Below are 26,430 nucleotides of genomic sequence, written 5' to 3' on the forward strand. Positions count from 1 at the left end.
CCATCTATGGGGTTGTGCAGAGTCGGACAGGACTGAAGCGATTTAGCAACAGCAGCAGCAGAGTACATCATGAGAAACGCTGGGCTGGATGAAGCACAAACTGGAATCAGGATTGCTGGGAGAAATATCAATAACCTCAGATATGCAGATGACACCACCCTTATGGCAGAAATGCAAAGAAGAACTAAAGAGCGTCTTGATGAAAGTGAAAGAGAAGAGTGGAAAAGTTGGCTTAAAGCTCAACATTCAGAAAGCTAAGGTCATGGCATCTGGTCCCATCACTTCATGGCAAATAGATGGGGAAACAGTGGAAACAGTGGCTGACTTTGTTTTTCTGGGCTCCAAAATCACTGCAGATGGTGATTGCAGCCATAAATTAAAAGACGCTTACTCCTTGGAAGGAAAGTTATGACCAACCTAGACAGCATATTAAAAAGCAGAGACATTTCTTTGTCAACAAAGGTCCATCTAGTCAAGGCTATGGTTTTTCCAGTGGTCATGTATGGATGTGAGAGTTGGACTGTGAAGAAAGCTGAGTGCTGAAGAATTGATGCTTTTGAACTGTGGTGTTGGAGAAGACTCTTGAGAGTCCCTTGGACTGCAAGGAGATCCAACCAGTTCATCCTAAAGGAAATAAGTCCTGGGTGTCCATTGGAAGGACTGATGTTGAAGCTGAAACTCTAGTACTTTGGCCCCCTGATGTGAAGAGCTGACTCATTGGAAAAGACCCTGATGCTGATAAGGTTGAGGGCAGGAGGAGAAGGGGACGACAGAGGATGAGACGGTTGGATGGCATCACCGACTCAATGGGCATGGGTTTGGGTGGACTCCAGGAGTTGGTGATGGACAGGGAGGCCTGGCATGCTGCAGTCCATGGGGTCGCAAAGAGTCGGACACAACTGAGCGACTGAACTGAAGTGTGTTCATACTGAGTTGCATTTAAATAGCAGTCAAGAGATAGTTTGGGAGCAGTAGCACCAGCAGTCTCAGAGGAAGATGTGGCTGCTCACCCTGAGCTAGATTTGGAAGGCTGGATTGGGAATGAAGCTGGGCGAATGAGGAGGGGGTGAGGTGTGAGCAAAGAGTCTGTTCCAAAGGAAATTATAAAGGATATAGTTGACGGTGGTGTTAAATTAGCCGCTCAGAAGGATTCAGGGGTCCTCTAATGACAGGATCTGTTCACTTCAAGGATTTCATAGCCTTAGTGTTGTAGAAGATAAGGGTAGAGAAGACAAGGAGATCCATAGGAACAAAAGCGACAGACTGTCCTTTTCATTTGAGGTGGGATGGGGCAGAGTGCGCCTGCCCAGCCTGTTGTGCATCCCCTGGGAGAGGCTGCCTGCACCATCCGTTTAGCTCCCACCTCCTGGAGAAAAGTCCTTTTCATATTGTGGACATTTTTATTTCTAATAAACCCTTGTTCTCACTATGTTAATTGTCATTTGTTCTCTATATAAGCTCTTTCTGCAATGGCTGGCTTTTCCAGTACTTTGTGCAGCATGATGAGGTAACCACAGACTTTCAGACTGCCAAGAGGTGTTCTGTGGCTAACTAGCCTCAAAGTGTAGTCAGACAGAAGGTTGAGGCCCAGAGAAGGGGTCATCCAAGGGCCTCAAGTCTGGTGGCCATTGCAGGCTGTCTCCTTCCCTGTAGTGTGTGCTCACTGAGAGTGAAATGTTGATGGTAGGAGGGCTCAGGGTTTCTCTTCTGGCTTCTCATTCCTGGGGCCGCCAGCAACTGGCGCTCCTCCCTGCCCTGGCTGTGGGACTGTTGAACACCCCAAAAGACAGGGAGTGCACAGAGCTTCCATTTCTCCCAGCCTGACTGGAATGTGCTGTTCCAGGGACCTCGTCACTGTGGAACATGTATATGTCAACAGTTTTTCATTCTGCAGAGGGGGAATTGGGTTTCTAGGAACGTGCTTGTGGTCTGCAGCCATGGACATCTTACTAGTTCCCTGGAGTTCATTATGATGGAATTGACCTTTATCAAACACTGACCAGAACAAAGAGACAAACCATTCTCTAGGAGACAGAGCAGCTAATATTTTTCAAACATGGAAAACATTATTTTAAAAAAAAGATTGCTTTTCCAAAACGGAATTGAATATACTTTTGTGCGTCTGAAAATTTGTGTGTACTGTAATACTGTAATAATCTTATTTTTCCAGAGGTTCTTCTATTCTGTTTATGTTGAGTTTCTCTGATTTTCTTCTTTTTTCTTTCAATTTTTCCTCTATTATTTCTGTTTGGTGTCTTAAAATATCATAGAGTTAATAATCTTACAGTTATAGAGATCACAACCAGAGTGGGTCTCACTGGGCTAAAAGCAAGGTGTGAGAGGGCCACGTTTCTTCCGGAGGCTCCCGGGAGAGTGTTTCCTGCCTTTTTAGCTTCTGTAGGTGCTGAATTCTGTGGCTCATGGCCCTTCCTTCGTCATCAAAGCTGTCAGTGGCCAGTAGAGTCCTGCACCCCCTCGTGTATGAAGCCTGCTCCTCTGCCTTCCTTTCTACATTAGAGGCCCTGTGATGACACTGGGCCTAGCTGCATCATCCAGGGTAATAGCCTGGCCTGAGGTTAGCAGTCTGCCCACCTCTTCCCTCCTGCTGTGTAAGGTACCACATTTATAGGTGTGGTGGGCAGGAGTGCACAGCTCTGAAATCACAACATTGGCCTTTAGAAGTTTTTGCCATCTTATTTATCTTTATGATCTTTGTGACTAAATAGGACATAAAACATCATTTCATACTATCATTAAATTAAAAAGAAAATTATAAACAAAGTTCGTATGTGATTCATCTTTGTTTCTAAGAATATAGGCATACCTTAATTTTGCTAAATCAAGGTATCTTTGTTTCTTCATGTATTTTTTTTTTAAGTTTTCATGAAAAAGTCCAAAAGAAACATTTAAAAAAAAATTTTCTTACTTACCATTTCCTGGTGTCAAGTGTAAAATATTCCTACACTTTATTCCATGTGTCTTTCACCAGATGTGTCCCTTAGCACTCAGGGATACTGTTTTCCATCCATTCCAAACTGACCTTAGCTCTTTTAGTGGACTGGGGAGCTTGGGGCTACATAGCCTCCGGCTGGCTGGTGTTGAAAAATGAGGGGCACCTGTGGCCCAGGGCTTCTGTGCTGTGCTCACGTGAGCAGGTTGCAGACATCTCTGAAGTGATGGAAGGCTGTCAGATGCTTTTTAACATAGTCAGGTTGAAGCTGCTGAGTTGTATCTCAACAATTGAAAGGGAGATCCAGGGCTTAACCCTCAGACTTTCAAAGTCTTAGGGACAAGAACTTACAAATTGATGATAAGCAGGCCCTTCTGAGGAAAGCATTACCTGTAGTTTCTGGGGCCCATGTTTGGAATTAGTGTATTGACACGTGTGCTTGTTTTCTTAGGTCCGGGCCCACCAGCTGGTCTTGCCACCATGCGATGTGGTGATCAAGGCTGTGGCTGACTATGTCCGCAACATCCAGGATACCTCGGACTTGGATGCCATAGCTAAAGATGTTTTCCAGCATTCTCAGGTAGAAATGCAAGCTCTTGGGTAGTGCTTTGTGCTCTGGTATGTGCTGAATTTGGAAGGGTCTTGAGAGGCACACACCAGCCATGCCCAGGAGGGCTTCCAGCTGTCAGGCCTCGGTGCCAGCCAGGAGGGCTGGCCCCTCACCTGGCTTCTCCAGCCTCCCCTCCAGCCTGCACAGAGGTAGACAAATAGCAAGGCTGCTGCTGCTCCTAGATCCTCCATCATAATTCAGTGGGATTTCTACTAAGACAGACGTATCAAATGGGCAAACAGAATTGTGGATCTCTGACTTGTCCATCCCTCCAAGTGATGGTCAGGGATTTCTTCTTCCTTTTTTGGAAAGTAAGGAATTCAAGGGAGGTTCGACTTTAGTAGAAGCGATGAAGTTTGTGTGACTTCCTATTTGCTCTCTGAAGAGTTAAAATTGTACCTCCGCTTTGCTAGAGATGGAAAGTAAAACCTTTGCAGGTAGCATCAGAGACCTTGCCAAGGGAAAGTTGGAGGACTGCATCCCAGAACTCAGGTCTCCTGAGTGCCATGTCAGACTCTGATAAGTACAGTGTTCTAAGAGAATTAATGTTTAACTTGTTTCTTTAATGATAATCTGTTGATTTTCCTTAACGGTTTTAATGTTTATTCTAAGCTCTCATCTAGCTTTAAAGGCTATAGACTTATCCATGTGTTGAATTATATTAATATACACATGACCAGTGGCTTACTAATTTACAAAGGTTTTCCTGCATTTGTTTCAGTCTAGAACAGATGACAAAGTTATTCGATTTAAGAGAGCAATTGGATATTATTCAGCGACTAGCAAGCCTATGGCATTTCACCCACCACATTACTTAGGTAAGTAATTCGAGGCCTCTGTGATGCTAACTATGCAGTAACCAAAGAGATTTAAATATTCGGCCAATAATCTTGTGAGTTTATTGTTTTGAAATAAGATTTCTATCATTATACAAATAAGTACTAGCAGAACTTCCTGGGCAGACTCAGTAGTAATTCCTGGAAGTGTTGAAAAGCAAGAGCAAACTTATGAGACTTAAGAGATTGGAAGAAAAAAGGATGCAGCCATAAGGACTAAGGCTGGCAGTAATGGTGATGCTTAAATCTGTGTCTGTGAGATGTGGTCTTATAGAGTGCGCCAGGGACACAGAAGACCCACCCGATCTTTAGGTGCCTTCAGTGCAGTGGATTGATGTCTCCTCTTTGTTGCCTTTTTTTGGCAAAAGATCAGATTTCTCTCAGAGAGTTGAAATTGGGGAATTAAAAACAATTGTAAACTGCCTGAAGGCTGCTTGATAGTAAATATCTCATGGGAGGTTGTAAAGCACTAACCCTAAGTACCAACCTCCTTCCTAAGTCAGATTGCATTTTGTAGGGTCCAGATCAGTAAAGCTATGAGAAATCATCCTGCCACTTGTTGTTTCAGTTGTGCTTATTTTATGAGACTGTCAGAGGAAGGAGACTTTTAACTGATTTCATATTAACCCTGCGGTTGAAAATGTTCCTAACAGTGTCCTTTTCATGATAGTATTCACTCACCCATTTAAGCACAGTATGACTGTGCTGTGTATGTGGTTGGTGGGGGCGGGGGGGACGATACAGATACAGGTAAGTGCTGGCTTTTGATGGCAGTCTCTGTGCGTGGGTAACAACAAGTGCATATGTATTGTGAATATGGACAAGTGAATATGCTGTGTGATCGAGGAGGGTACAGGCCATTTAATCTGATGACCCAGTTCCCCGTCGTGGGGTACCCACCCCCCGTCCCTAGCCATGTCTTTTCTTCCCAGCAGTCAGAGTAGTGTTTAAAAATGTCAGTCAGCCTATTCATTCCTCTCATGCTTGTAACAAACTCCCAACTGCGTACCTGCTTCCTCCCCCCACATCAAGCTCCTTCTCTTGCTGGCCTCTGCCCCTCACCTTCCAGGCCCTGCCGTCTTTCCTGTGTGAAATGTACTACACTGGCTTCTGCTGTGGGGTCTTGGCACTGGCTGTGGACCTAGAGCTCTCTCCCCCTGACTTCCTGTGTGCAGGGGATTCCCATTTCTGTTGTCCAGGCTTCACTGTCACCTTTCTTGGCTCCACTAGGCCATCCTGTCAAATGCTTCTCTGCACATCTCCTCAGACACACCCTCCCAACCCCTAAGAATGTCAGGGGTCCAGGGATGGACAACCCCAGGATCTCAGCTGCCACCTTCATCCTTTACAGGAGTGGGGAAATATTTGCCCACATGACTTAATCCATGAAGAGCTGTTGAATAAGGAGAGTGAAATGATTAGATGTAACTTAAGGTTACTCTTGGAAAGGCGGACAGGTAGTGCTGGGCAGGGAACTCGATACCACGTGTCTCTTCAGTTAAGGTGAGATATAACAGGGGCAGATGGTGGTGGCTGGGTTTTACTGCTGGCACAGGAATAGATGCTGTTGAGACAGGTGAGTGGCCGGGGTACTGATGCCAGGTTGTGGACATCTCTTTTCCATTGCCTCCTGGCTTCATTTTTCCTGTTTTATTAAAATGGGATACTTATGTTAATATTGAAAGGGCAAGTATAGGTAAAGTGCTTTAATGAGTGATTGTTACAAGCAGATACTGTCATTTTTATTCTTGTAGGAAGGATGACTGGCAAAAGCTCTGAATGTTGAGTGATCAAGTAGCCTGAAAGAAGTTAACACAAAGACATACTTGGTACCTCATATATCTGTAGTGATGTTCTAGATCTTATATGACAGTTGTACTTTAAACATTCATTATAATATACTTGGGACTGGGCTTCCCAGGTGGCTCATTTTGGTAAAGAATCTGCCTCCAGTGCAAGAGATACAGGAAACTCAGATTTGACTCTGGGTTGGAAATATCCCCTGAAGGAGGAAATGGAAACCCACTCCAGTATTCTTGCCTGGAGAATGCAATGGACAGAGGAGCCTCGTGGGCTACAGTCCATGGGGTTGTGCAGAATTGGATATGACTGAAGTGACTGAGCATGCACGTGTGCTTGGGACTAGAGCATTTATTAGTAGGAAGAAAAATAGGTAGGAGAAGGATAGAGACAGGATAGATTGACTTACCATTTGGCATTGACCTGAGCTAATAACAGTTTGGAAGATGTTCTGAAGAGGAAGATGAGTTTTAAATTAGGTTTAAATTTGAGCTTCTTAAAAATATTTACTGTTCTATAAAGTGCTTTCATGTTCTTATTAAATCATCAAAGAACATTATGGGGTAAGTATTTAACAAAAGAAGTTAATAGTCTTAGAATTCTCTTTCACTTTCACTCAGTGGTTTATGGAGAACAGTGGTGTAATTGGTAAAGAACTGGGGATATTTAGAGTGATGTTTTCAAGTAGGTTAATGTAGGTGATAACCACCTACAACATCTTTCTATAAAGCATTTCTTATTGCTTCTGACTATTGCAGTAATCGTTGTACAGTAAGGGACTTAACAAAGCACAGGCACAGATAGTTTGGGACAGTGTAGAGTTCAGTATATGACCATATACTGAACTTGAGAGAGAGTGAGGCAAGGTTGGGAAGGAAGGTTTATTTCAAGCAGAACCAGCAGAAACAGATAAATGTAAAAATCAGTATTGTTTTTTCCTGATAAGTATAAAGAAGCAAAAGTATCTGGAAATAGTGCTCACTGGTTTTTGTCTCTATGTGCTGCTGCTGTTGTTTAATCACTGACTCTTTGCAACCCCATGATCTGTAGCACACCAGGCCTCCCTGTTCTTCACCATCTCCTGAAGTTTGCCTAAGTTCATGTCCATTGCATCAGTGATGCCATCCAGCTACCTCATCCTCTGATGCCTTCTCTTCCTTCTGCCCTCAATCTTTCCCAACATCAGGAATTTTTCCAGTGAGTCGGCTGTTTGTGACCAGAATTCTGGAGCTTCAGCTTCAGCATCAGTCCTTCCAGTGAGTTTTCAGGGTAGATTTCCCTTAAGATTGACTGGTTTGATCTCTTTGCTGTCCAGGGGACTCTCAAGAGTCTTCTCCAGCACCACAGTTTGAAGGCATCAATTCTTTGGTGCTCTGCCTTCTTTATGGTCCAGCTCTCACAATCGTACATCACCACTGGAAAGACCATAACCTTGACCATGTAAGGAACTGTGTCGGCAAAGTGATGTCCTTACTTTCAACACGCTGTCTAAGGTTTGTCATAGCTTTCCTGCCAGGAAGCAGTCGTCTTCTGGTTTCATGGCTGCAGTCACCATCTGCAGTGATTTTACAGTCCACAAGAAGGAAATCTGGGACTACTTTCACCTTTTACCCTTCTATTTGCCATGAAGTAATGGGGCCAGGATCTTAGTTTTTGAAATATTTAGTTTTAAGCCGGTTTTTCACTCTCCTCCTTCCTCACAAGAGAGTCTTTAGTTGCACTTCACTTTCTGTCTTTGGAGTGGTATCATCCGCCTATCTGAGGTTATTGGTGCTTCTCCTGCCTGTCTAGATTCCAGCTTGTAACTCATACAGCCCAACATTTCTCATGATGTGCTCAGCGTATAGGTAGGTTAAATAGAGTGACAGCAGACAGCCCTGTTATACTCCTTTCTCAATCATGAACCAATCAGTTTGTTCCATACAGAATCTTAACTTGCTTCTTGACCCACATACAGGTTTCTCACGAGACAGGTAAGATGGTCTGGTATTCCCGTCTCTTTAAGAGTTTTCCACAGTTTGTTATGAGCTACACAGTCAAAGGCTTTAGGTAGATGCTTTTCTGGTATTCCCTTGCTTTTTCTGTGATACAGCGGATATTGATAATTGATCTCTGGTTCCTCTGCCTTTTCTAAACCCAGCTTGGACTTCTGAAAGTTCATTGTTTGTGTAATGCTAAAGCCTAGAACGCAAGATTTTAAGCATAACCTCACTAGCATGGGACATCCCTGGTGGGTTAGCTGGTAAAGAATCCACCTGCAATATGGGAGACCTGGGTTCAGTCCCTGGGTTGGAAAGATCCCCTGGAGAAGGGAAAGGCTACCCACTCCAGAATGGGGTTGCAAAGAATCGAACAGGACTGAGTGACTTTCACTTTCACTTTACTAGCATGGGAGATGAGTGCGATTGTCCGATGGCTTGAACATTAGTACTACGCTTCTTGGGAATTGGGATGAGGATTGACCCTTTCCAGTCCTGTGGTCACTGCTAGGTCTTCCAGATTTGCTGACATATTGAGTGCAACACATTGATAGCATCATCCTTTAGGGTGTTGAATAGCTCTACTGGAATTCCATCACATCCATCAGCTTTACTGATAGCAGTGCTTGCTAAGACCCACTTAACTTCATGCTCCAGAATGTCTGGCTGTGGGTGACAGGCCACACCATCATAGTTATCCAGTTCATTAAGATCTCTTTTTGTACGTCCTTCCATGTATCCCTTTCATCTCCTCTGATCTCTTCAGCGTCTACTAGATCTCTACCATTTCTGTCCTTTATTGTGCCCATCTTTGGGCAAAATATTCCCTTGATATTTCCAGTTTTCCTGAAGAGATTTGTCGTCTTTTCCCTTCTGTTATTTTCCTCTATTTTTTTGTACTGTTCATTGAAGAAGGCCTTCTTGTCTCTCTGAAACTCTGCGTTTGGTTGGACGTAACTTTCCCTTTCTCCCTTGCTTTTCACTTCTGTCTTCAGCTATTTGTAAAGCCTCGTCAGAAGGCAAAAACCATTTTTCCTTCCTGCTTTTCTTTTCTTTGCAGGGACCCACTAAATGGAGAGTGATGACTGAAATGGAAATCAGAACCCTAGAAGAGTTAGGGAAATGCTTTCTTGAGTTAGGGAAGTATTTTCTTGGCATCCCACATGAGCACCTAAGACATATTTTCCTCAAAAAATATTCCTAAAAGCAGTAGGTTGATCGTTAAGTGGTCTTTTCAAATCATAGTTCATTATGTTATTCTACAAGAAAACACATTCAGAATTTTGAACAACCAAAGCGGAACATAACTTTCTTGTTCATTAGAGCCTGTCTCTATTAATCATTTTAGAAACTAGAATATGTGTAGAGTTTTGGGGAAAAAAATGTTACAGAATCATTGTAGAAGCTCAAGAGTATGACTACTGAGAATAAAAATGGGGAGAGTTGATTCTACCCTGAGTTGTTAATCTGGCTAGAATTTTAGGTTCTACCACAGAATAGTTTTCAGAATCTCAGTTGGCTTCAGGACTCTGTATTTTCAAAAGAAAAACCTTCCTGGCCAGATCCATGTGGACTGGCATTGGGAGGTGACTGCTGTGTCTTCCATGCTTTTCCTTTGGAGTCTAGGTAGTTTTCTGCAGGACTGAGGGAAAAAACCTCAGACCTCCATACCGTTATTGGATGGTGTGGAATTTATAGAAGGAAGTGCACATGCTCCCTGTCCCGTTGCTGGGAGGCCTTGTCTGCATAGTGCATAGTCCCTTTCTTTTTCCGGTCCATACTGTATTTATACTGTGGACTCCCAGAAATTATATATTATGAATATATACAATAATGGATATATATAATATCTATCTGATTTATTATATATATTTATGAATTATATCTACTAGGTAGATTTTTAAAGTAAGTTACAGGTGAGATTAACATTAATTTTAAAGCATTTACCCCCATCAGAAACACTGTTGGGAATTGGGGATCTAGAGATGAGTATACTTTTTCCCTTTCCATCATTGTATTGAATGGCCACCATCGCCAGAGAACCCTCAGTCTACATGTAAGCACAAATAACATATGTCAAAATTGAGTTGTCAGTAGTATTTGGCTCCCTGATTAAACAAGTAGTTCTTAAACCTTAGCTGTGCTCCATTGTGAATCATTGGCAGAATTTAAGAATAACAAATAACACAGATATTAGAGGCCACCTCAGGTCCATGCATATGGATTCTGTAGGCATCAGCCAATCCTTGCCTATTTGTGAAAAGCCATAGTGACACAGAGGCCCACTGCGCCAGCAGAAGCGTGCACTGTGTCCTTATGGCCTTCCTTGTGAAAAACAGATGAGCTGTCACTGCACACTGCTAGAATAGCCACAGTCCACACACTGTCACCACCAAATGCCGGTGAGGACTTGGGACACAGAAACCCACATTCCTTGCTGGGAGGAATTACAATACGAAGGTACAGCCACTCTGAAGACATGGTTGCAGTTTCTTACAAACCCGAACATACTCTTAGCATACGATCCAGTAATCCTGCTGTATGGTATTTACCCAAAGGAGTTGAATACTGGCGTTCACGCAGAAACCTGCACGTGAATGTTTATAGCAGCTTTATTCATAGTTGCCAAGACATGGCAGTAACTAGGATATCCTTAACTAGGTGAATGAATAAGTAAACTGCTACATCCAGACAATGGGCTGTTACCTAGTGCTGAAAAGAGACTGGCTACTTGGCCATGAAAAGACATGGAAAAACCTTAAATATACATGGAAAGAAACTAATATGAAAGGCTATATACTGTTTGATTCCAACTGTGACATTCTGGGAAAGACAAAGCTATGGACACAGTAAGATAATCAGGGGTTCCAGGGTTGGAGGGTGAGAGAGGAGTGAATAGGCAAAGCATGGAGTTTTTAGAGCAGTGAAAATGTAATGCTGGATTTATGTCATTGTAAATTTGTCCAGACTTACAGAATACACACCACAAAGAGGAAATCCTAATGTAAACTATAGACTTTAGTTAATAGTAATGTATCCAAGCCAGGCTTCAACAGTACATGAACCGTGAACTTCGAGATGTTCAAGCTGGATTTAGAAAAGGCAGAGGAACCAAAGATCAATTTGCCAACATCTGTTGGATCATCAAAAAAGCAGAAGAGTTCCAGAAAAACATCTATTTCTGCTTTATTGACTACGCCAAAGTCTTTGACTGTGTGGATCACAACAAACTGGAAAATTCTTCAAGAGATGGGAAGACCAGACCACCTGACCTGCCTCTTAAGAAGTCTGTATGCAGGTCAGGAAGCAACAGTTAGAACTGGACATGAAACAACAGACTGGTTCCAAATAGGAAAGGAGTATATCAAGCCTGTGTATTGTCACTCTGCTTATTTAACTTATATGCAGAGTACATCATGAGAAACGCTAGGCTGGATGAAGCACAAGCTGGAATCAAGATTGCTGGAAGAAATATCAATAACCTCAGATATGCAGATGACACCACCCTTATGGCAGAAAAGCGAAGAAGAACTAAAGAGCCTCTTGGTGAAAGTGAAAGAGGAGAGTGAAAAAGTTGCCTTAAAGCTCAACATTCAGAAAACGAAGATCATGACATCTGGTCCCATCACTTCATGGGAAATAGATGGGGAAACAGTGACAGACTTTATTTTCTTGGGCTCCAAAATCACTGCAGATGGTGACTGCAGCCATGAAATTAAAAGACGCTTACTCTTTGGAAGAACAGTTATGACTAACCTAAACAGCATATTAAAAAGCAGAGACATTACTTTGCCAACAAAAGTCCGTCTAGTCAAGGCTATGGTTTTTCCAGTAGTCATGTATGGATGTGAGACTGTAAAGAGAGCTGAGTGCCGAAGAGTTGATGCTTTTGAACTGTGGTGTTGGAGAAGACTCTAGAGAGCCTTGGACTGCAAGGAGATCCAACCAGTCTGTCCTAAAGGAAATCAGTCCTGAATTCTGATGCTGGAATGGAACGACTGATGCTGAAACTGAAACTCCAATACTTCGGCTACCTGATGTGAAGAGCTGACTCACCAGAAAAGACCCTGATGCTGGGAAAGGTTGAAGGCGAGAGGAGAAGGGGACGACAGAGGATGAGATGTTGGATGGCATCACCGACTCAATGGACATGAGTCTGAGTAAACTCCAGAAGTTGGTGATGGACAGGGAGGCCTGGCATGCTGCATCAGTATTGGATCATCAGTTGTAACAAATGTACCATAGTAATGCAAGGTGCGCACCTTCTGCTTATGTTTTCTATAAAGTATAATTCCTCAAAAAATAGTCTGTTAATTTTTTAAAAAAAGAATAGATGAGCTCCTTGATATGTTTGCTTCCTACCAGACACTGTGCTGAGTGTTGAACAAGATAGTAGACAGGACAGATGTCATTGTTGCCCTTTCAGATGATTGAGATGAGGAGTTATACAGGAATGTAACAAGAGACAGTCAAGGAATACCAACCTGGTTAAAACAATACTTGATTAAACCAGTGTTTGGTTCTGTTCAGTTAAATTAATGTTTAGGTGAGGTTTGAGTATAAAGTAGAAATTTAGCAAAATTACAGTATAGAGGAAGAATATATACAGAGGAGACAGAATGTGTAAAGGTTCTGAGGTGGAGGCCAGGATGTAGAAGAAACAAGAATGTGGTTGGAACACAGGAGAGCAAGGGAAGGAGTAGAAGGTGATGCTTGTTGGGCTGGAGTGCAGTGGCCATGTAGGACCTTAGACTTACTCTTTGGACCATGAAAACTCATTGAAGGCTTTTTCACTGTGAAAACTTAAAATTATTTTGAAACTATCATACGTACAGTATATTTGTACAGTAAATAAAACAGATATCAGTGGAGTATTACTAGTATCAGAGTCCCATCCTTGTCTCTCCCTGGACACATTCCCCTGTGCTCCAGCACCATGAATTTTGTATTAATGGTCTCTTTGCTTTTCTTTATTGTGTCTGTGCCCTGAGTACTAATTAGAGCCATGGAAATGGGTGGGATTCCTTGGGGAGGTTTTTGTGGAGGGCACTCTATAGGGAGGTCTTGAGATAGCATGCCTCAGGTCAGGGAAGCAGGGTGGAGCTGGGGACACAGGGAGGGCAGTGCAACGGCCAGAGGAGTTGTGGCAAGAACAGTTGTCAGAAAAGGGGAGGCAGAGGCGTCTGTTGCACTCGGAGCTCCCAGACCCCATGCGGATGCATGTGACTGCCTGGTTCCCAGCAAGGTGTGAGGGATCCTAGGAAAAATAGTGTCTTGCCTTTGCACCTTCTTCTATACTGTAAAATATGGAAGAGGGTAGGATAGGTGGCCAGCACCAGTCCCCCAAATCTACCTGAATTGTTTCCATAAAGGGCTTGAAATGGGAGGGAGGTTTGAACATACTTAACCTTTTAGGTGGATGATGAAATCTGAGACGGGCGTGTGAAGGGAGATGGAAGTTGGGAGGGGATCGTGGCCCTGGGTCCCTTGGAGCACAGACATGGACGTCTGGTGGAGACCAAGGGATCCATCAGGGCAGCAGTGTATGTGCAAATAATAGAGAATTGTGCAAAGAGAACCATAGTGAAATAGGAGCTGTCACCACTAAAGCAAAGAACACATTCTATATAGTGTCCCCAAAGAAAGGACCTCTGGCTATAGAAACTTTAAAGGTGCTGGTAGAGAGGCCCCATGGCATTTTATCTGAACAGGCTTGCCCAGGTCAGGGGCCGGCACCAGCCTGTGTCCTGACATGCCCTCAAGGTTGGCCACATTCTTCCAGACTGGGTCAGAGGATCCTGACTTACAAAATGCTGAATGGCAAACTTCAGTTCCAACCACTGGTGACCCATCTACAGGAGAACATAAATGCCTCCTGTCTTAACAGGAATAATTAGACACTGTAGTTGGTGCTCCTGAACCCCAGCTCTTGGGACTGGGGCTCAGAAAGGTGCAAGTTCCAGTTTAAGGGAAAAATAAGAACCATTCAGTGGGCTGTCATTCTGGACCATGACTTTGCTGGAAGGCATCACTTTCTGATGTCTTGAGAAAGTGGCTTCCCGTGGATGCGGTCTGCACGGTGCTTAGCAAACTGTTCTGTTGTTTGTTGCCTGGGCTTCTAGGTTGTGTTGACAATCTTTTTGAAAATACAGCTCTACCTCCCCGACAACGTGCATTCTCAGCATGGGAGGGAATGGTCAGGAAATTCCCCCTGAACATGAAAACAGTCTGTGAAGAAAGATATGGTGCCTGCCGGGCTTCCTTGGCTGATGAGAAGAGTCTCTAAGGTCTCCAGGACTCAGGGTTGCCTGTTCAGGTCCACTGTGGGAGACAGTAGCTGTGCAGAGTCCATAGTGTGACCTGACCAGAATAGAGGGTGATGGCATTGCTCCTGTGGCTCTGTTCAGCTCCTCAGCTGCCACTGCGCGCCAGGTAACATTGCTCTCAGGACCTTATCCACCTGCTGCCATTGCCCATGCACCCAGGCTCACTATGCAGGGCCTCCTGCTGCAAGCGCTGGCTGTAGCAAGGCCACAGGATCCATATAAGGCAACTTGCTTTGTTCCCACCCAACAGTGTACCTCTGGGACTTTGTTGTGACTTCACAAAGGTTTGCTTTCATAGTAGGTTGTTCTTGTTTGTTTTTTTTTTTTCCTGCCTTAGTATTTTTAAAGCTTGTCTAATGTAAAGCCTTTGACTGTGTGGATCACAATAAACTGTGGAAAATTCTGAAAGAGATGGGAATGCCAGACTACCTGACCTGCCTCTTGAGAAACCTATATGCAGATCAGGAAGCAACAGTTAGAACTGGGCATGGAACAACAGACTGGTTCCAAATAGGAAAAGGAGTACATCAAGGCTGTATATTGTCACCCTGCTTATTTAACTTATATGCAGAGTACATCATGAGAAACGCTGGGCTGGATGAAGCACAAGCTGGAATCAAGATTGCCGGGAGAAATATCAATAACCTCAGATATGCAAATGACACCACCCTTATGGCAGAAAGTGAAGAGGAACTAAAGAGCCTCTTGATGAAAGTGAAAGAGGAGAGTGAAAAAGTTGGCCTAAAGCTCAACATTCAGAAAACGAAGATCATGGCATCCGGTCCCATCACTTCATGGGAAATAGATGGGGAAACAGTGGAAACAGTGTCAGACTTTATTTTTCTGGGCTCCAAAATCACTGCAGATGGTGACTGCAGCCATGAAATTAAAAAAAGCTTACTCCTTGTAAGGAAAGTTATGACCAACCTAGATAGGATATTCAAAAGCAGAGACATTCCTTTGCCACCAAAGGTCTGTCTAGTCAAGGCTATGGTTTCTCCAGTGGTCATGTATGGATGTGAGAGTTGGACTATGAAGAAAGCTGAGCACCGAAGAATTGATGCTTTTGAACTGTGGTGTTGGAGAAGACTCTTGAGAGTCCCTTGGACTGCAAGGAGATCTAACCAGTCCATTCTAAAGGAGATCAGCCCTGGGTGTTCTTTGGAAGGACTGATGCTAAAGCTGAAACTTCAGTACTTTGGCAATCTCATGCAAAGAGTTGACTCATTGGAAAAGACCTTGATGCTGGGAGGGATTGGGGGCAGGAGGAGAAGGGGACGACAGAGGATGAGATGGCTGGATGGCATCACCAACTCCATGGATGTGAGTTTGAGTCAGCTCCGGGAGTTGGTAATGGACAGGGAAGCCTGGTGTGCTGCAATTCACGGGGTCACAAAGAGTCGGACACAACTGAGTGACTGAACTGAACTGATACTTCAATAATAAGTTCTTGAAATTTGGCATTCTTTACAAAGTTATATAATATTCATTCTTTAAAACTTTGTTTACTAAACCCACTTTTTCCAGTATTTTTCCTTAAATTTTCTTACCATGGAAAGCTTTAAATGTAAGTGAAAAATACAGAGGATAGTATAGTATCACGAGCATTAGGGTACCCACTAAACAGATGGAACAGATGTCTTCAAAGAAATACATTAGGCTTTTCTAAAAGTCATGTCTGTCCCCCCTTAAGGTTTTTATATTTCTTTACCTCATATATGGAATAATAAATCACAGTGTTTTGATTGTTAATTAAATGCTGTATTGTACCTGCCATTCTGTGTTTGCCCTTCTTTTTTTTTGAGATGTGTGCATGCTCATCGTTTTCAGTTTGTGTCTTGTTAAAGCTAATGCAAATGGCATTGATGTCAAGCCCCCAGGGGTCTGACAGAACAGTTGCTGCCAGAGAGAAGCTAAGATGCTATCATGTTAAATAGAAAGTCCGTTTATTCTTTCTCCTTCTTTATCGTTAATTCTCATGCAGGTCATGGGAGTCTCTCAGTCCATTCCTGTGACCTTTCATTCAGTTCTTAGTGAGTTTATTTCAGTTGATGTGATATGAAGTGCTATAGGCTGTCTGGTCTTGTGGTTTTTTTGAAGGGTCATTAAAAAAAAAAAAAACCTGAAAATTAGTCATTTTGGAAGAACTGAAAATATATCTCCTTTTAGTTGTTGTCTGGTTTAAAAGACTGCAAGGGTGTCTTCCTGAGGTGGACACAGCTTGTCATCAGGTCTGTTGGTAGCTTCTCAGTATTCAGTGACAGAAGGGGACTGCCAGTCCAGTTTATCAGTGACTTCCAAATAAAGGCCTTTAGACTCTTCTTTGAGGTTGTGCTTTTTAGAATTCACAGATGGACAGAAACTACTTTGTCTTGATTTACCATAAACTGTGTAGGTGGCTAGATGAGATTTTGCTGTTTAATGCCTATCATTCAAACCTGATTAAGTGAACACAGGAATTTAATAGATATGAGTAAAATTTGGGATAAACTTGTCACTGCTCTGTAAGACTCAGGTAACACGTGAATTTGAATCATGCTGTATCCTTTGAGGTCCATGCACATGTTGTTTAAACTCAGGGACAGAAGAAATTTGGATAGCCAGGAATTCTGTGTAAGTACCAGGCTACCTCCCGACCATGGACTATTGCTACAACAGTTAAGCACTCAAAGCAGTGCCGTCATTGATGAACTGCTCTAGTTCTCAGATAGGTCTTTATATTTATGTTGACCTGAAATGTGCTTCCCCAGGTTGTTTTTCATTGCTTATAACTCTTTTGGGTGCCTACTTCTTTATTCATGATCTTACTTTTCTTGGCCCCGTACTTAATCTTCCATTGTGGGGGCTTCTCTCCTGAACGGTGACCTCTGACCTTAACTGTGTGGTCTTGCCAGCTGATGCTGTAGGCTGGCATCAGCTGCCCCAGCTCTGAGCTCCTGGGAGTTGGTCCTCAATGGAAACCAAGTTCAGTCTTCTAAAAGCCCGGGACGATTTCTGTTTCCCCCTGCCCAGAAAGCCCCATGACTCCCTTGGCTGAGCCGTCGTGCCTGGTCTTCAATCCAGCCAGAACTACCAGGCTTCAGAGGCCATACCAGTGTCCTGTTGGTTCCCACTGTCCCTTTCCCAAACTTACCTTCAGAAGTTATTCATTTGGGAGAGGTGTTAGTTGCTCAGTCGTGTCTGACTCTTTGTGACCCCATGGACTGTAGCCCATCAGACTCCTCTTGTCCATGGGATTTTCCAGGTAAAACTCCTGGAATTTAATAGATTTGAGTAAAATTTGGGATAAACTTGTCCCTGCTCTGTAAGACTCAGGTAACACGTGAAATTGAATCATGCTATATCCTTTGAGGTCCATGCACATGTTGTTTAAACTCAGGGACGGAAGAGATTTGTTACCATTTCCTTCTCCAGGGGATCTTCCCAAACCACAGGGATTGAACCCAGGTCTCCTGCATTGCAGGTGGATTCTTTACCATCTGAGCCACCAGGGAAGCCCAAGGATGAAAACAAATTATGTAAAGTTCTCCTTCATATAACTTTGTGCCTTAACTTCTGTGGAATATTGGTATTGAGTAAATGTGTCAAAATGGTTACCATAGTTTGAAAATTTCGCATTGTTTTTTACAGGCACTGAAAGCTAGTTGCTGGTAGGGAATATACTGATTTATTTCATCTTTAATTTTTCAAAGCTATGTTTTTTGTGTATCACTTGAAAATCATGTATCAGCACCCATCTCAAATATTTTTAGAATATTACTTTGTTACTGCTGTTTATTTAATGTAACATTGTTACAGTAACATGCCTAGTAATAGATGAATAAATCTTACTTTAATCCAGAGAAAAACTGGTTAGCTTCATACAGGCACAGTGAGTAATTCAAGAGAGTGGATATTATACAACGTATCTTATGTATGAGAGTTCACAGCTAAGTAAGAACAATTGAAAGGGCTGCAATGCATGCTTGCTTTCTCTTATTCTCAAGTGTTTAATATTTACATATTTTTTAATTAAAATGTTTTTCATGTAGTAATTGAACACTTTTTTCTCCTTTCATCTGTCTGCATTCTGCATACTTGAACAAAAGTCTACCTCTGTTAGTATTTGTGAAAGGAAGAGAATGAGAACTGGTGATGTTTCTCTCCGTTCTGTGCACTGGTGTCAATTTTAAGAAAGACGCCTTGTCACACAGAAGGCAGACAATGATTCTGCTTAGCTGCATGAGGGCATTGAGAACAAGAACTGATTTACAGGAAGGCATGCAATACGCAGAGGCAGGCCCTTGCGTATCAGGCATTTCTGCAGCCATCAGAGAAATGTAGACAAATTAATTCACTTAATAGACTAGGTTATGACAGAAGAGTAACTAGTTCTGTGGGTTCTCAAAAGTTTGTTTGAGGTTAGTGATTGAAATATGACTTTAGAAAATATTCTCTCCTTGGGAATCTTTGCTTTTAAGTTATAATTGTGTATGTTTGTATTGGAGGGTTTCTTTCTCTCTTTCATTTTTTTTAGGGAAGGTGTGTGCTTTCAGGAAGTTTGTAGCATATGATGGTCAAAAATAGAGTGAAACATAAGTGTTCATCTTCACTTGAAAACTGCTGCATAATTGAAGTGTCCAGTCTCTCATTCTTACTACTTGGAAATTAAGTATGGCAGGTCAGCTATAAGGGATTGTAAACTAGACTTTTTACAGTGATCAGTATTAGAGCTTGAGTGGGTTTTGTAATACTGTCACCCAAAATCTGGCTAAAATTCATGATCACCAGTTAAGGGACTTTAACAGTTAGAGCATCATATATCTCATATGTGGAGGTTTGTTAACTTGTGGACCTAACTGTTTGATCAGGAGTGTCTCCTTGTGTGTGCAAGTGCACGAAAATGTACATGTATGTCTGTGTGGTAAATGTACATGTCATGTGAGTGTGTGAGGTGAACATTTGCCTGTATGTGAGCACGTGGACATGTGTGTAGACGGGCCATCAGCCCCATGTGCACGTGTACCAATGTCACCATTCCCAGCTGTTTGTCCTGCAGCTGTCTCTGTTCAGTGAAAGGTGGAAGCTGGGCCACCGTTTCTGTCTGTGCGAGCTGGGATCAGAGAATTGTGGCATTTCCAACTTGAGCTCCCGGAACTAGGAGATGAGATCTTCCAACAGATCATGACTTCTGAGGCTCCTGATTCTCTAGGGTAGTAAGAAGTGAGCAGTGGCCCAAGCCTCAGTGCTCCCAGTGTTCTTTCAGTGAATGAGAGGGTGCATTTGGGGCATGTTATTATTTGAGGGCGGGGGGCTATCACATGTACATTACCAGATGGTCAGTACTGAAATCAGATTGATTATATTGTTTGCAGCCAAAGATGGACAAACTCTATACAATCAAAAACAAGACCTGGAGCTGACTGTGGCTCAGATCATCAGCTCTTTTTTGCAAAATTCAGCCTTAGATTGAAGAAAGTAGGGAAAAACCACTAGACCATTCAGGTATGACCTAAAACAGATCCCTTATGATTATACAGTGTAAATGACAAATAGATTCAAAGGATTAGATCTGATAGACAGTGTGCCTGAAAAACTATGGATGGAGGTTAACATTGTACAGGAGGCAGTGACCAAAACCGTCTCAAAGAAAAAGAAATGCAAGAAGGCAAAGTGAGAAAGGGAAAGATATACCCAACTGAATGCAGAGTTCCAGAGAATAGCAAGGAGAGATAAGAAAGCCTTCTTCAGTGAACAATACAAAGAAATAGAGGAAAACAATAGAATGGGAAAAGACTAGAGATCTCTACAAGAAAATTAGAGATACCAAGGGAAAATTTCATGCAAAGATAGGCACAATAAAGGGCAGAAACTACAAGGACCTAACTGAAGTAGATGAGATTAAAAAGAGATGGAAAGAATACATAGAACTGTATTTAAAAGGTCCTAACGACCCAGATAGCAGTGATGGTGTGGTCACTACTCTAGAGCCAGACATCCTGGAGTGTGAAGTCAAGTGGGCTCTTAGGAAGCATTACTACAAACAAAGCTAGTAGAGGTGATGGATTTCCAGTTGACCTATTTCAAACCCTAAAAGATGATGCTGGTAAACTGCTACACTCAATCTGCCAGTAAATTTGGAAAACTCAGCAGTGGCTACAGTACTAGAAAAGGTCAGTTTTCATTCCAATCCCAAAGAATGGCAATGTCAAAGAATGCTCAAACTACTGTACAGTTGTGCTCATTTCACGTGCTAGCAAGGTAATGCTCAGAATCCTTCAAGCTAGGCTTCAGCAGTATGTGAACTGAGAACTTCCATACATGTAAGCTGGATTTAGAAAAGGCAGAAGAACCAGGGATCAAATTGCTAACATCCATTGTATCATAGAAAAAGCTAGAGGATTCTAGAAAAACATCTACTTCTGCTTCATTGATTATGCCAAAACCTTTGCCTGTGTGGATCACAACAAAATGTGGAAAACTCTTAAAGAGATGGGAATACCAGACCACTTTACCTATCTCCTGGGAAACCTGAATGCAGGTCAAGAAGCAACAGTTAGAACTTTACCTGGAACAACGGATTGGTTCAAAATTGGGAAAGGAGTACATTGAGGCATTTATTGTCACCCTGCTTATTTGACTTCTATGCAGAGTACATCATATGAAATGCCAGGCTGGATGAATCACAAGGTGGAATCAGGATCGTTGGGAGAAATATCAACAACCTCAGATATGCAGGAGATATGCAGGTGATGCCACTTTAACGGCAAAAAGCAAAGAGGAACTCAAGAACCTCTTGATGAAGGTGAAAGAAGAGAGTGAAAAAGCTAGCTTAAAACTCAGCATTCAAAAAACTAAGATCATGGCATCTGGTCCCATCACGTCATGGCAAATAGATGGGGAAAAAATGGAAACAGTGGCAGATTTTATTTTCTTGGGCTCCAAAATCACTGCGGATGGTGACTGCAGCCGTGAAATTAAAAGACACTTGCTCCTCGGAAGGAAAACTATGACAAACCTAGACAGCATATTAAAAAGGAGAGACATTACTTTACCAACAAAGATCCATCTAGTCAAAGCTATAGTTTTTCCAGTAGTCATGTATGGATGTGAGAGTTGGACCATGAAGAAGGCTAGGTGCCCAAAATTGATGCTTTTGAACTGTGGTGTTGGAGAAGACTCTTAAGAGTCCCTTGGACAGCAAGGAAATCAAACTAGTAAATCCTAAAGGAAATTAACCCTGAATATTCATTGAAAGGACTCATGCTGAAGCTCCAATATTTTGGTCACCTGATGTGACAAGCCATCTCATTGGAAAAGACCCTGATGCTGGGAAGGATTGAGGGCAGGAGGAGAAGGAGGTGGCAGAGGATGAGATGGTTGGATGGCATCACTGACTCAATGGACATGAGTTTGAGCAAATTCCAGAAGATAGTGAAGGACAGGGAAGCCTCTGTGCTGCAGTTCATGGGGTCGTAAAGAGTCAGACATGACTTAGCCACTGAACAGCAACAGTTATTTTTTTGAATTAAATTAAATGTGTGTTTATTTTTCTTGACAAATTGTGATTTGTGGGTTGTTTGTTTTTCACCTGGTGTCACTTGGATTTTGAGTTAAGAAAAGCGCTCTTCCTGTGCTAAATGGCGTTTGCGTTGTGGTGACTCTAGACTTGGTCTTGTTCTGTTTCTAAATGGAACCTAATGAGATCGTGTGGCCATGGGGGTTTCGGTAGTGTCTATCGAGTGTTCTCTCAGGGTGTGTTTTCTGTGTTGAATGCAGTCTGAGTCCTGATGCCAGCCTCGGGTCTTGTAGTATCTGTGCTTTCCCTCATAGGCTGTCTTCTCAGGCACCCCACAAAACCCTAGGGAGTCTCCTCATTTTTATCACATCGGTAAACCATGATATTGTGAAGTGTATTTAGCACAAGGGCCACACCAGTCCCCTGTCACTGCATGCTCAGGCCATTGGCCTGCCGGCCTTGCTCATGCTGGCCCCTCCTCTCCTCAGATCTGCAAGGAGACCGAATGTTGTGGACCTGGAGTTTTCTGGACCTTGGACTGCGTTGATTGCTTTATGTCATGTCTTTAAGCTGATAGGGGACCCAATCCTGCCTAACGCTGTGTTTGGGTCTACTTCTCTACATGTTTTCCATTCTATGCTTCAGTGTTTTAAGTTAGCACGAGGATAATGAAGAACAAACACCAGGTTTATAAAGTCATCTTCTAAGGAAGCACAAAATCCCAAGTTACTGACTCTGCACTGCCTGTGTAATGCATATGTAACCTGATCATGGTTTCCTTAACAATGGGAAAAAAAAACAACCAGGAATATATATATAAGAACTACCACATTTCACTTTTTATACTTAAAAGTGTGCTAGTGGCTTAGAACCTAATTTTAGTTTAAATTGAAGAATTCTGTTGCCTCACATACGGTAGGGGAAGTGCTGTGTCCTTTTATTCCTTTCGAACCTAGAGTACTACAGGGCTTCCAGCTTTGTCAGCAATGAGCAGAGAATGAGAACATCTGTTAGGTTACAGACAGAGACAAACCAGGCATTCAAGGAAATGAACCTAAACAGAAACACAGTCAGATAGTAACTGAAAATTCTTGAAAGTTAGAAATCTAGCCCTCGTGTATGAAATTGATCATCATAAGATTAAATATTTTTCAATATTAAGCATGAATTTTTAAAGGTTTCTGGGAAGTGGGGCCGGTGACGTGCTTGCACCCTGGAGGTGTAAGTCAGCTGGCAGTGTGTTAGCTGTGCTGTGTCTTGGGGAATGTCCTGCTCACAGTTGTTTATTGTTTTCTTTCCGTATTGATGAAACAGCCAGACCAAATCCGTTTGGAATGCCTGGGATAGTGCCACCGTATGTCCCCCCCCAGATGCTCAACATTCCACAGACCTCTCTGCAAGCAAAGCCTGTGGTAAGGCCTTTCCTGTCCATCCGCAGCTGGTCTGCCCAGCCTTGTCGTGGGGGACAGCTGCCTTGAAAGCTACATATGAATCAAATCTTAATGAATGCTAGATAATTTCTTAACACTCCTAATATGTGAAGTAGGTGCCAGAGTTTGTTGAATTAAAATTTAGCCAAGACCGGGTTATGCTGATGTGTTCTGGGGCATGCAGTATGTGTGCACACGTGATTTGTATGCTCTGTTTAAGGCCCCCCAGGTGCCCAGCCCAGGTGCTCCGGGCCAGGGTCCACACCCGTACAACCTCGCTGAGCCGGCTCTCACCTTGGAAACCAGCGGAAAGAATCTGACTGAGCAGAACTACAGTAACATTCCTCATGAAGGAAAACATACCCCACTGTATGAACGGTCCTCCCCAATCAACCCAGCTCCAAGCGGCAGTCCCAATCACGTGGACTCAGCATACTTTCCTGGTTCTTCTACGTCATCATCTTCAGACAATGATGAAGGCAGTGGAGGAGCTGCAAAGTGAGTGGTGTATGGAGTAGCTGGTGCTTCCTGGAAGTGTAGCAGCTGCCTTAGGCTGCTTAAGTAGCTTGTAGTCCCCGGAGAAGCTGCCTGCTGGCTGGCTGGCTGGCTGGCCCACGGCACTGATGGTTGTGTTCAAAGATGCTGTTTGTTGTAGGTAGGTCACAGTTACTCTTTGCTTGACTGGGATTCCTCAGACCAAGGGAAAAGGTTAAACATTTCCTATGGGCTTCCAAGGTTGAAAGTGTGTACTATGCCAGCCCCAATTCTTGGGTTCCCCTCTTTTTTGGGTGCAATTTTAGCAAACTTTGTGTGACCACCAAATGTGGTAAAGTTATCTGATTAAGTTCTACCTGACTCTCTTTGGGCTGTGATTTCCCTGCTCCCACCCTCAGAAAGCATTTTAAATTAGACTTCTGTGGTTTTCAGTCTCTTGGCTCCTGGGTTGAAGGGGAATCAGAATTTCCTTTTGTTCTGAATTCAATAACTTGAATCCCAACTCCCCAGATCATAGGACTATTCTTGACATAACACTCTTCACCTAACCAAAACTGTAGAAAGCTGCCAGACCCAGGCTGAAATTCTCCCTGTAGAGAGGAATATTTTAAGCAATGTGTGTCCCTGAATAAATGAGTTTTCAAATATTAATTTGTTAGAATCTGATGGAGAAAGTCTTGAAATGCATAGTTGTCCTCCTCCCCTTATATAACCTTGTGTTTCTAAGAAACCTGGTTCAGAAAGAGAAAGAAGAAAGGAAAGGAACAGTCTTTCTCTTTGCATCTGCATCTCTTTTCCTCGGTTTGAACTCTGATTCACAGTAGATGCCCAAGGCTAGTTACTGCTATGTCAGTTTCTGCTGAAAAAAAATTGAGACACAATTTCCAGTCTTCCTGCAAGTTCTTATGGGTGTGCCATCTGAAGCCAGAGATTTTTCCTCTTTTGCACTCCTTTTCTCCATCTGTAAAATGGGCACTAAGTCTGCTGACCTCCCCAGCAGGGAGGTCACTAAGTTACCACTTAGTCACCACTAGGGCCCCAAATGGGCAGTTACTGAGGAGTTTGCTGCCATCCAGGGATGTATGCTGTTGTGAAACAGAGAGGCATAAAGTGCCCAAATGTTTACTTGCTGTATGTGCAGTCCTAAAATTCTAAAAATGAAGTAAAAAGTTGTAATTTATTATTCAAACTTTTAAATTAACCTTCTAAGAAGGTAACATTGAAGACCTACCAAATGAGAATTGCTTTGTTGAGGCTTAGAAATCTGCATGTGTAGATGAGACCATGTGACTCTTTAGTGCAGGAAGTTTGAGAACAGCCGATATATGCCTCAGGAGCCCTTTCACTCTCTAAGGAACTGTAAGTTTTCTTTTAAAAATTGGCTCATGTTAGCAAGACCAAAGTATCTATAGTATACAATGGTAAAGAATCTGCCTGTGCGCAGGAGATGCAGGTTTGATCCCTGGGTTGGGAAAATCCCCTGGAGAAGAAACGGCAACCCACTCCCACATTCTTGCCTGGAAAATCCCATGGACAGAGTAGCCTGGTAGGCTGCAATCCATGGGGTTGCGAAAGAGTCAGACACGACTGAGTGACTAAGCAACAAGAGCGCATTCTTTCTAGACTCTGAAACACAGGGAGAAATAAAACCCAGAGCCACTCTTTGTGGCTCAGAGTCCTGTACAGATGACAAGCATGGTGAGCAAGGAAAGGCCCCGGTCTGGGGAGGTCCAGTGTCGATCCTGTTTCTATGGTTGGGGTTGCAGAGCTAATGTGAGTTACCTACTTAATTTGGCAAACCGCCCTGTTTTAGGAAGTGAGTTGAACTTGAGTGAACAAGATTGAGAGTGACTCCCTTTTTTTGTGCATACTCACTCTGCCCTGTTCCTGAAGGTTCTGATCAGTTGCCTTTCCTGGAGTTTTTTCTCAGTCTTAGTTGTCTCTCTTACCTCTAAGCTCTGTAGCGCTTAACTGTCTGTTTTCCCAACTGAGGGCATTTTTATTGCGTTTTTCTGGAAGCGCCTCTGTAAGATCTCCATATGTGGGAGTAGCGTGGGCGTCTCACCCTCTCCTGGTGTGAATTGTGGTGGAAAAGGCAGAGCGCATGCACAATCTGGAACTGAAAGATTGCTAAGATTGGATCAAGTTATGTGGCGTAGGGATGTTTTCATTTCTTTGAATCTGTTTTTCCATTTATTATAACAAATAAGAAGTAGACGTGGCTGAGACGGTAAAGAATCTGCCTGCAGTGTGGAAGACTCAGGTTCAGTCACTGTGTTGGGAAGATCCCCTGGAGAAGGGAATGGCAACCCACTCCAGTATTCTTGTCTGGAGAATTCCAGGGACAGAGGAGCCTAGCTGGCTACAGTCCATGGGATCACAATGAATCAGACATGCCTGAGTGAATAACACACAATACGTAGACATGTTAAAACTGAGAAGAAGGATGGAAGGAAAAGGGGATAGGAACTTGTACCAGAGGTTCAGGGTCATAAGACAGGCAGAG

General features: G+C 43.0%; 1 protein-coding gene across 1 annotated transcript in view; it reads left to right on the plus strand.

Moving 5' to 3' along the window:
- FAM120A (family with sequence similarity 120A) overlaps positions 1–26,430 on the plus strand; it is a 117,472-nt gene that overhangs the window by 41,129 nt on the left and 49,913 nt on the right. The window contains exons 4-7 of the mRNA XM_040245618.1: positions 3,402–3,530; positions 4,282–4,378; positions 23,314–23,411; positions 23,650–23,927. Coding sequence (XP_040101552.1) covers positions 3,402–3,530; positions 4,282–4,378; positions 23,314–23,411; positions 23,650–23,927 — 602 coding nt within the window. The remainder of the gene's footprint in view (positions 1–3,401; positions 3,531–4,281; positions 4,379–23,313; positions 23,412–23,649; positions 23,928–26,430) is intronic.

Source organism: Oryx dammah, unplaced genomic scaffold (assembly GCF_014754425.2).
Source record: "Oryx dammah isolate SB20612 unplaced genomic scaffold, SCBI_Odam_1.1 HiC_scaffold_1, whole genome shotgun sequence".
In the NCBI taxonomy this organism is placed as follows: Eukaryota; Metazoa; Chordata; class Mammalia; order Artiodactyla; family Bovidae; genus Oryx; species Oryx dammah.